Source organism: Oncorhynchus mykiss, chromosome 5, assembly GCF_057628025.1.
Source record: "Oncorhynchus mykiss isolate SJ-2025 chromosome 5, ASM5762802v1, whole genome shotgun sequence".
Lineage (NCBI taxonomy): Eukaryota > Metazoa > Chordata > Actinopteri > Salmoniformes > Salmonidae > Oncorhynchus > Oncorhynchus mykiss.
Genome location: NC_143026.1, coordinates 96,015,588 through 96,027,473, shown reverse-complemented (window position 1 = coordinate 96,027,473; position 11,886 = coordinate 96,015,588). Strand labels below are relative to the sequence as shown.

Below are 11,886 nucleotides of genomic sequence, written 5' to 3'. Positions count from 1 at the left end.
ATAATGACAGCCTAACAGCCTGGACAGCCTGGACAACACTGGGCCAAGTGTGCGCAACACAACGGGACTCCCAATCACGGCCGGTTGGGATTTAGCCTGGAATCGAACCAGGGTCTGTAGTGACACCTCTAGCAATGCGATGCAGTGCCTTCGACCGCTGCGCTACCCGGGAGCCCAGAGCATAGGCCTGTGCTGCTGGCAACAATTTAATTCCGTATTTTTGCCAACGTTTACTGGTCATATTCAACAGGTGTTAAACGTTTGTAAATTCATCAGTTATTCTGCTCTCTGGAAAACTCAGACCAGAATGCTCTGAAATCGGAAAAGATAGCCAGAGTAAATTAACGACCGCAAACTAAAGTGCTGGGAAAGTAGTCAAAAATGACAAAAACAGCAGTATCATTAGATCTGTACAATATATTTCTGTTCCGAAATGCAGAGAAGTAGACGGAGATGTCATACCCTCTAATTTGTTGTGTAAGTGTTTGGCAAACTGGTCGAAAGTGATTTGTTACGGTGAACGGATGTTGGAAGTGATGATGTCACAACGGGGAGATTTAGAATGTCGCAACAACAACAAAAATCCCATTAAAGTGACTGAAGACAAAAATAGAGACAAACAAATGTATAGTTTAAAAAGTATAAATCATATGAAAAAAAAAGTTGTACTGCTAGCACACTATTCCAGATGAGTCTGCACGCTTTGAAATGTTGAATGGCATTTCTAGTTTACACAGTGTAAGAGCAGTAGCATGCAGAACAATAAGGAGAATAGTGCGTTGCAAGTCCCACCTAACTATGAAGTCGTCTACTGTCCATTGACCATTTTACCTCATCTATTGATTGCATTAATTGAACAGTCTTGGCAGTTAATTAAAAACATGAATGGAATCATTCTTCTAAAATTGTTTGGCTAGCTAACAAACACAAAGGTCAAATTCATTGTTATCACAAATATTTTATCACAGCACTGGCAAATTAATGTTTGACCAACTCCCTGACCAAAATGGTTTACATCCTGTCATAACAAGGTTCAGGACCCTTCTAGTATTCTAATTCCAAATGTTCTGTTTGGGGATGACCATGCGCTGCATGCCGGGATACATCTCCGTGTTGACACAAAATGGTCGAGTATATTTTGTGACCTGGGAGTTTAGCAGGCCTAAAAGCCAATCTTGTATCGTATTATTTGGCACGCAGGACATCCATTGGAATAGTATATAGTAAGGGCCGAATATAGTGTTCTAGGAAGGACACGTGAGAGCAAGACTGTCGAAGGAAAGCTGATTTGGCCACAGACAGAAAGTCCGCCCCTGAATGACTCGGCTACCGCTCACAGGTCGGTAGTATACATTCTCTATCTAACGCTAGCTAGCTAACACCGGGGATACCGGGATTGGACTGCCATTTACTGTCCGAGGTGATTCCGTAAACAGCGTGAAAAACATCTCCAAAATATTCATACACGTTTGCAGTGATTTGACCTTTTTCTTCTTTTTTTAAAACTCAGTATCCACCCTCCAGTTGTTGACATGTCCAGTTTGACATAATATGGGTTTCACTTCGATTGAACTAGAATCATCTAGCGTCTTCTCAACTCGCTGCTGCTGTGGTGACAGTTCAGGGGCCCGTTTGATGTGAACTAACGTCCGACTAGCTTGTGTTTGTCAACAATGTAACAATGTCGCAACATTGTAATCATTACGCCGATACTGTTGCAACATGACATGTAACCAGGGGTGTAATCATTACGCCGATACCGTTGCAAAGCATTTTGGCAACAGAACCCGTTTACTCTAAATGGGAAACGCAAACGAGAGTTTCCATTGGACAAATTCCCCAGTAGGTCCCTCCCCGTGTCGTTCCGTTTGGTTCTTAAACGGTAAACGGTTTCCGTAATTAATACACCCCAACCTAAATAAAATAATGTTGCAACAATTGTAATGAGTTTGTTGACATCCGGGTGCTGTAGAATATTATCTTCCATGTCAGCACGAACCATATTCTGAATGACGAAGCAAGACTTACTATGTCGAAGGAAGCAAATGAATATGAGGTAGTTGAACTGTATACCTGTTTTATTTCTTGTCTTTTTCATGACTTATTATTCCCGAAACAGAAAGCCTAATATAAAGATGATCCTCAAAGGTTAGTTCTCTAACTTCCTCCCATCTCGTCCGTTTCAGAGTACAGTTACCTACATCACAGAGGACACTAAACCAAGCCGAATGTAAGTGACAGGTACAGGCATGTTACTACTACTAATGCCCCATATTCCCATGAGACACCTCATTTGGCACACAGTTTTTTGAAAACAATTGTTCTGCAATTCCTATTTGGACTGAACATGTCTTGTGAAATATCATTCTGATAAGACACTGTGGTGTAAGGATAGATAATATAATTCTGATATATAAGGATATATATTATCATTCTGATATGTAAGGATATATATTATCATTCTGATATGTAAGGATAGATATTACCATTCTGATATGTAAGGATAGATATTATCATTCTGATATGTAAGGATAGATATTATCATCCTGATATGTAAGGATAGATATTATCATTCTGATATGTCATTGTGATGTAAGGATAGATATTATCATTCTGATACGTAAGGATATATATTAGCATTCTGATATGTAAGGATAAATATTATCATCCTGATATGTAAGGATAGATATTATCATTCTGATATGTAAGGATAGATATTATCATTCTGATATGTAAGGATAGATATTATCATTCTGATATGTCATTGTGATGTAAGGATAGATATTATCATTCTGATATGTAAGGATATATATTATCATTCTGATATGTAAGGATATATATTATCATTCTGATATGTAAGGATAGATATTATCATTCTGATATGACATTGTGATGTAAGGATAGATATTATCATTCTGATATGTAAGGATATATATTATCATTCTGATATGTAAGGATAGATATTATCATTCTGATATGTAAGGATAGATATTATCATTCTGATATGTAAGGATAGATATCATCATTCTGATATGTAAGGATAGATATTATCAATCTGATATGTAAGGATATATATTATCATTCTGATATGACATTGTGATGTAAGGATAGATATTATCATTCTGATATGTAAGGATAGATGTTATCATTCTGATATCTAAGGATATATATTATCATTCTGATATGTAAGGATATATATTATCATTCTGATATGTAAGGATATATATATTATCATTCTGATATGTAAGGATAGATATTATCATTCTGATATGTAAGGATAGATATTATCATTCTGATATGACATTGTGATGTAAGGATATATATTATCATTCTGATATGTCATTGTGATGTAAGGATAGATATTATCATTCTGATATGTAAGGATAGATATTATCATTCTGATATGTAAGGATAGATATTATCATTCTGATATGTCATTGTGATGTAAGGATAGATATTATCATTCTGATATGTAAGGATATATATTATCATTCTGATATGTAAGGATATATATTATCATTCTGATATGACATTGTGATGTAAGGATAGATATTATCATTCTGATATGTCATTGTGATGTAAGGATAGATATTATCATTCTGATATGTAAGGATAGATATTATCATTCTGATATGTAAGGATATATATTATCATTCTGATATGACATTGTGATGTAAGGATATATATTATCATTCTGATATGTCATTGTGATGTAAGGATAGATATTATCATTCTGATATGTAAGGATAGATATTATCATTCTGATATGTAAGGATATATATTATCATTCTGATATGTAAGGATAGATATTATCATTCTGATATGTAAGGATAGATATTATCATTCTGATATGACATTGTGATGTAAGGATATATATTATCATTCTGATATGTCATTGTGATGTAAGGATAGATATTATCATTCTGATATGTAAGGATAGATATTATCATTCTGATATGTAAGGATATATATTATCATTCTGATATGTAAGGATATATATTATCATTCTGATATGACATTGTGATGTAAGGATAGATATTATCATTCTGATATGTAAGGATAGATATTATCATTCTGATATTTAAGGATAGATATTATCATTCTGATATGTCATTGTGATGTAAGGATAGATATTATCATTCTGATATGTAAGGATAGATATTATCATCCTGATATGTAAGGATAGATATTATCATTCTGATATGTAAGGATATATATTATCATTCTGATATGACATTGTGATGTAAGGATATATATTATCATTCTGATATGTCATTGTGATGTAAGGATAGATATTATCATTCTGATATGTAAGGATAGATATTATCATTCTGATATGTAAGGATAGATATTATCATTCTGATATGTCATTGTGATGTAAGGATAGATATTATCATTCTGATATGTAAGGATATATATTATCATTCTGATATGTAAGGATAGATATTATCATTCTGATATGTAAGGATAGATATTATCATTCTGATATGTAAGGATATATATTATCATTCTGATATGACATTGTGATGTAAGGATAGATATTATCATTCTGATATGTAAGGATAGATATTATCATTCTGATATGTCATTGTGATGTAAGGATAGATATTATCATTCTGATATGTAAGGATAGATATTATCATTCTGATATGTAAGGATAGATATTATCATTCTGATATGTAAGGATAGATATTATCATTCTGATATGTAAGGATAGATATTATCATTCTGATATGTAAGGATATATATTATCATTCTGATATGTAAGGATATATATGATCATTCTGATATGTAAGGATAGATATTATCATTCTGATATGTAAGGATAGATATTATCATTCTGATATGTAAGGATAGATATTATCATTCTGATATGTAAGGATAGATATTATCATTCTGATATGTAAGGATATATATTATCATTCTGATATGTCATTGTGATGTAAGGATAGATATTATCATTCTGATATGTAAGGATATATATTATCATTCTGATATGTCATTGTGATGTAAGGATAGATATTATCATTCTGATATGTAAGGATATATATTATCATTCTGATATGTAAGGATAGATATTATCATTCTGATATGTAAGGATATATATTATCATTCTGATATGTAAGGATAGATATTATCATTCTGATATGTAAGGATATATATTATCATTCTGATATGTCATTGTGATGTAAGGATAGATATTATCATTCTGATATGTAAGGATATATATTATCATTCTGATATGTAAGGATAGATATTATCATTCTGATATGTAAGGATATATATTATCATTCTGATATGTAAGGATAGATATTATCATTCTGATATGTAAGGATAGATATTATCATTCTGATATGTAAGGATTGATATTATCATTCTGATATGTAAGGATAGATATTATCATTCTGATATGACATTGTGATTTAAGGATAGATATTATCATTCTTATATGTCATTGTGATGTAAGGATAGATATTATCATTCTGATATATAAGGATAGATATTATTATTCTGATATGACATTGTGATGTAAGGATAGATATTATCATTATGATATGTAAGGATAGATATTATCATTCTGATATGTAAGGATAGATATTATCATTCTGATATGACATTGTGATGTAAGGATAGATATTATCATTCTGATATGTCATTGTGATGTAAGGATAGATATTATCATTCTGATATGTAAGGATAGATATTATCATTCTGATATGTAAGGATAGATATTATCATTCTGATATGTAAGGATAGATATTATCATTCTGATATGTAAGGATAGATATTATCATTCTGATATGTAAGGATAGATATTATCATTCTGATATGTCATTGTGATGTAAGGATAGATATTATCATTCTGATATGTAAGGATATATATTATCATTCTGATATGTAAGGATAGATATTATCATTCTGATATGTCATTGTGATGTAAGGATAGATATTATCATTCTGATATGTAAGGATAGATATTATCATTGGATAATATGGATCAATTTGCAACATTGGAGCCAAATCATAGGCCTGCTACATTTTCCTCCGAATGCATGCAATGCTGTGATTAACTTACGATTAGTACATTTAGCATAACTGTTGCATCGCTAGTTTATTCTGACTGTTTTGATTGTTTTTGTGCTTTTTAAATAACATTGTATCTTCCATGTGTGATTTGTTAGTCATGTGATGAGCAAGCTTCCTTTTCAATGGTCATCGTGCTAAAACCTTGTCACTTCCTGTTTGAATGTCCTGTACAGGAAGAGAGCGGCTGCAAAGCATCTAATTGAGCGCTACTTTTGCCAGTTAACAGAGGGCTGTGGAAATGGGGCCTGCACGAATGAGTTCTGTGCTTCGTGTCTTGGTTTTCAACCGCTGGATCACAACGCGGCGGCTATCAGAGCCCTGGAGCTCTATAAAATGAATGCCAAACTGTGTGGTCGTCACTCTGCTGCCTTCCCTGACAACAGCAGTGCCAAAGAAACCCACCCTACCTTATTGGGCGATCGTCACGGGAAGATGCCAGACCACGAAGACAACCTGTTTCCTCCTAGGGAAGACTTCAGAGGTAAACACAATACTTTTCACAGTCCCAAAATGGCACCCTGTATAGTGCACTGCCCTGTGTGACCTTTTTTCTCGAGAGAATCAAATGGTTGTTCATGCCTTCATTTTAGAGAGAATCAAATGGTTGTTCATGCCTTCATTTTAGAGAAAATCAAATGGTTGTTCATGCCTTCATTTTAGAGAGAATCAAATGGTTGTTCATGCCTTCATTTTAGAGAGAATCAAATGGTTGCCCATGCATTCATTTTAGAGAGAATCAAATGGTTGCCCATGCATTCATTTTTAGAGAGAATCAAATGGTTGTTCATGCATTCATTTTAGAGAGAATCAAATGGTTGTTCATGCATTCATTTGAGAGAGAATCAAATGGTTGTTCATGCATTCATTTTAGAGAGAATCAAATGGTTGCCCATGCCTTCATTTTAGAGAGAATCAAATGGTTGCTCATGCATTCATTTTAGAGAGAATCAAATGGCTGCCAATGCATTCATTTTAGAGAGAATCAAATGGTGGTTCATGCATTCATTTTAGAGAGAATCAAATGGTTGTTCATGCATTCATTTTCCCTGTGATCTCTCTGTGTCCAGAGGTGCATTACCTGACCGAGGAGAAGGTGTATGAGATCCTGAGTATCTGTGAGGGGAAGAAGGACTACTCTCCTCTGATCCGAGTCATCGGGAGGATCTTCTCCAGCGCTGACGGGCTGGTGCAGAGCTTCAGGAAAGACAAGGAGCAACACCCCAACACCAAGGAGCAGCGTAAGACCCACCAGGCCAAAGATGAGGACAAGGACGAGGACGACAAGGAGAGAACCACCGCCATGGAGCAGGAATCAGAGGCCTCGGCGTCCGTGGAGGGAGCGACGGGAGCGACGGAGAACAGACTGGGTCCTGTGGAGGTCTCAGTGGACATAGAAGCTGTGAGGAGAGTGTACGACAGACTCCTCTCCAACGAGAAGATGGAATCGGCCTTCCTCAACGCCCTGGTCTACCTAACTCCCAACGTAGAGCTGGATCTAACCTATCTAGACGTGTACGACACCAACCCAGACTACCTAAACATCTTCATCATCGTGATGGAGAACAGCAGCCTCCACAGCCCAGAGTACCTGGAGATGGCCATGCCTCTGTTCTGTAAGTGTATGAGTAAACTCCCTCTGCCTGCCCTGGCCAAGCTGACGCGCCTGTGGTCTCAGTACAGTGTAGAGCACATCAGACGTATGATGGAGACCTTTCAGCAGCTCATCACCTACACGGTAACGTTACATTCTTTTATTTGATTTTCAGCTTTTTATTTCATTCATGCTCGCAGTCGACCAGACTGAATTATACAGAATGCACAGTTACATGCTCAATATTCTCTATTCGTTTTTGTCATTTTCTACTTACCTAGAGTTTGATTCCTCCGTAATGAATAGTGCTAACTCAATCTAAACCAGAAGTCATTTGTCACATGCACAGGATACAGCAGGTGTAAACAGTACAGTGAAATACATAGCTGTTATACGCATTTTTAAATGTATTATTCTCATTTATTAAGGTAATCAGCAACGAGTACGACAGCGACAGTCTGGTCAACGATGATGAGTGTGTGGTGGCTGCAGCCAAGTGTCTGAAGGTACTGTTCTGATTTGAAACTGCCTTGGTCAATCTGATCTGACGGACATGCTCGTTCCATACAAACTATTAGCAACACCTAGGAGTAGAACCAAGGTCCATTAGCAATACCTAGGAGTAGAACCAAGGTCCATTAGCAATACCTAGGAGTAGAACCAAGGTCCATTAGCAATACCTAGGAGTAGAACCAAGGTCCATTAGCAATACCTAGGAGTAGAACCAAGGTCCATTAGCAATACCTAGGAGTAGAACCAAGGTCCATTAGCAATACCTAGGAGTAGAACCAAGGTCCATTAGCAATACCTAGGAGTAGAACCAAGGTCCATTAGCAATACCTAGGAGTAGAACCAAGGTCCATTAGCAATACCTAGGAGTAGAACCAAGGTCCATTAGCAATACCTAGGAGTAGAACCAAGGTCCATTAGCAATACCTAGGAGTAGAACCAAGGTCCATTAGCAATACCTAGGAGTAGAACCAAGGTCCATTAGCAATACCTAGGAGTAGAACCAAGGTCCATTAGCAATACCTAGGAGTAGAACCAAGGTCCATTAGCAATACCTAGGAGTAGAACCAAGGTCCATTAGCAATACCTAGGAGTAGAACCAAGGTCCATTAGCAATACCTAGGAGTAGAACCAAGGTCCACTAGCAATACCTAGGAGTAGAACCAAGGTCCATTAGCAATACCTAGGAGTAGAACCAAGGTCCACTAGCAATACCTAGGAGTAGAACCAAGGTCCATTAGAAATACCTAGGAGTAGAACCAAGGTTTATTAGCAATACCTAGGAGTAGAACCAAGGTCCATTAGCAATACCTAGGAGTAGAACCAAGGTTTATTAGCAATACTTAGGAGTAGAACCAAGATCCATTAGCAATACTTAGGAGTTGAATCAAGGTCCATTAGAAATACCTAGGAGTAGAACCAAGGTTTATTAGCAATACCTAGGAGTAGAACCAAGGTCCATTAGCAATACCTAGGAGTAGAACCAAGGTCCATTGGCATTATCTCGGAGTAGAACCAAGGCTGGGAGCAGAACACTCTCGCCCCACAGCTATGGAACGACTTGCCCTGTCAGGTAAGAGGTACAGACACAGTCAAGGTTTATGAAAAACACACCTTTTTAGCCTTTAAACAATGATGTTACTGTCCTTTTAATTAAAGATTTCTGTATTATTTTTTTTTTTTTGTATATTTATATTTTATTGTAGACTTTTTTTAAATTTGATTTAATTTGTATTTTCAAACAATAACAACCATATAAGAGACAATAAACAGACTACCACATCAATGACATCACACCTGCTCAGACCCACGTGTTCTCTCTGCTACCGCGCACATCAATGACATCACACCTGCTCAGACCCACATGTTCTCTCTGCTACCGCGCACATCAATGACATCACACCTGCTCAGACCCACATGTTGTCACTGCTACCGCGCACATCAATGACATCACACCTGCTCAGACCCACATGTTCTCACTGCTACCGCGCACATCAATGACATCACACCTGCTCAGACCCACATGTTCTCACTGCTACCGCGCACATCAATGACATCACACCTGCTCAGACCCCACATGTTGTCACTGCTACCGCGCACATCAATGACATCACACCTGCTCAGACCCCACATGTTGTCACTGCTACCGCGCACATCAATGACATCACAACCACGCCCTCCTCATCCTTCATCCCCTGGATCTTTCCCGTACTTGTACACCGTATGTAGTACTACTCTATGCCATATGGCTCATTGACTGTTCTATTCTCATTCGTAGCCCACACCTTTTCAATATTTAAATAAAAGTATACACTTTTACACTACTGTTGTAGTTTATTTTATTTTATTTAAGGCAAGTAAGTTAAGAACAAATTATTATTTACAATGACGGCCTAGGTTAACTAGTGGGTTAACTGCCTTGTTCAGGGGCAGAACAACAGATTTGAAAGGTAACCTTGTCAGCTCGGGATTTGATCTTGCAACCTTTCGGTTACTAGCGAAACGCTCTATCCACTAGGCTACCTGCCTCTAACCACTAGGCTACCTGCCTCTAACCACTAGGCTACCTGCCTCTAACCACTAGGCTACCTGCCTCTAACCACTAGGCTACGCTGCCGCCTCTACACTCTAACCACTATGCTACCTGCCGCCTCTACACTCTAACCACTAGGCTACGCTGCCGCCTCTACACTCTAACCACTAGGCTACGCTGCCGCCTCTACACTCTAACCACTAGGCTACGCTGTCGCCTCTACACTCTAACCACTAGGCTACGCTGCCGCCTCTACACTCTGACCAGTAGCCTACGCTGCCGCCTCTACACTCTAACCACTAGGCTACGCTGCCGCCTCTACACTCTAGGCTACGCTGCCGCCTCTACACTCTAGCCTACGCTGCCGCCTCTACACTCTAACTACTAGCCTACGCTGCCGCCTCTACACTCTAACCACTAGGCTACGCTGCCGCCTCTACACTCTAGCCTACGCTGCCGCCTCTACACTCTAACCACTAGACTACCTGCCTCCTCTACACTCTAACCACTAGACTACCTGCCTCCTCTACACTCTAACCACTAGACTACCTGCCTCCTCTACACTCTAACCACTAGGCTACGCTGCCGCCTCTACACTCTAACCACTAGGCTACGCTGCCGCCTCTACACTCTAACCACTAGGCTACGCTGCTGCACGCGTAGTGATGGAGGATCATTTGCTTTCCAGTTTTTTTTCAAAATCCTTGATGAGAAAAGTGTGAGCCACCCAATTGGGTATCTGTCTTGTTTTACTCTAAAGCGTTTTGCATTGCATATTTTTTTTAAATGCATGTTAAATAAAGTTTGATTGTTTTTGAAGCTGGTGTTCTACGCCAACGTCCTGGGAGGAGACCTGGATACGGGTCACAATGAGGAGGAGGAGCCTGCATCAGAGTCCAGCGAGCTCACCCTGCAGGAGCTCCTGGGGGAGGAGAGGAGTAACAAGAAGGGGCCCCGGGTCGACCCTTTGGAGAAGGTGAGACGACCTCAATGGAAATATATTGTTCTGGTTTCTGTGTTATCCACAATGATTTAAATACAATATATTTCAAACCAATTGAAAAGGAGCTGGGCGTCAGGAGCCTGGACTGCAGACGACCCCTCATCCCCTTCGAGGAGTTTGTCAACGAGCCTCTGAACGATGTTCTAGAGATGGACAAGGACTTCACCTTCTTCAAGGTGGACTCGGAGAGTAAGTTCTCCTTCCAGAGCTGTCCCTTCATCCTCAACGCCTGCACCAAGAGCCTGGGACTGTACTACGACAACCGCATCAGCATGTACAGCGAGAGGAGGATCACAGCGCTCTACAGCCTGGTACAAGGACAGCAGCTCAACCCATACCTCAGGCTCAAAGTACGCCGAGACCACATCATCGACGACGCCCTCGTCAGGGTGAGTCACAAACAACACACACACACACACACACACACGCACACAGACACTTGTTGGTGTAATGTTGAAGGGGAACTGCACCTGATCCAGAACCATCTTTTACATAAAACCATAGAAGAAGTGTTCTTCCTGTGTGATGCCCCGAATATAACAGGAGTTCCCTGATCCAGAACCATCCTTTACATAAAACCATAGAAGAAGTGTTCTTCCTGTGTGCTGTCCATTCAGAGACATCAGTATCTGTCTGTCAGAGTGCCAGGTCTCTCTCCATTCA

General features: G+C 38.7%; 1 protein-coding gene across 6 annotated transcripts in view; it reads left to right on the top strand.

The window, feature by feature from the left end:
- Window positions 1-1,069: 1,069 nt before the first annotated feature.
- The window catches only part of LOC110523047 (ubiquitin-protein ligase E3A), a 36,636-nt gene continuing 25,819 nt past the window's right edge, over window positions 1,070-11,886 (top strand). Inside the window, exons 1-7 of one of the 6 annotated variants that reach the window (XM_036978988.2) lie at window positions 1,070-1,339; window positions 2,187-2,230; window positions 6,261-6,568; window positions 7,155-7,822; window positions 8,107-8,184; window positions 11,041-11,196; window positions 11,286-11,612. In XM_036978988.2, the coding sequence (XP_036834883.2) occupies window positions 2,229-2,230; window positions 6,261-6,568; window positions 7,155-7,822; window positions 8,107-8,184; window positions 11,041-11,196; window positions 11,286-11,612 (1,539 nt within the window). In that variant the 5' untranslated portion in view covers window positions 1,070-1,339; window positions 2,187-2,228. Of the gene's footprint in view, window positions 2,057-2,186; window positions 2,242-6,260; window positions 6,569-7,154; window positions 7,823-8,106; window positions 8,185-11,040; window positions 11,197-11,285; window positions 11,613-11,886 lie in introns of all 6 variants that reach the window. The other 5 variants (XM_036978991.2, XM_036978992.2, XM_036978990.2 and 2 more) reach the window with 5 other exon arrangements.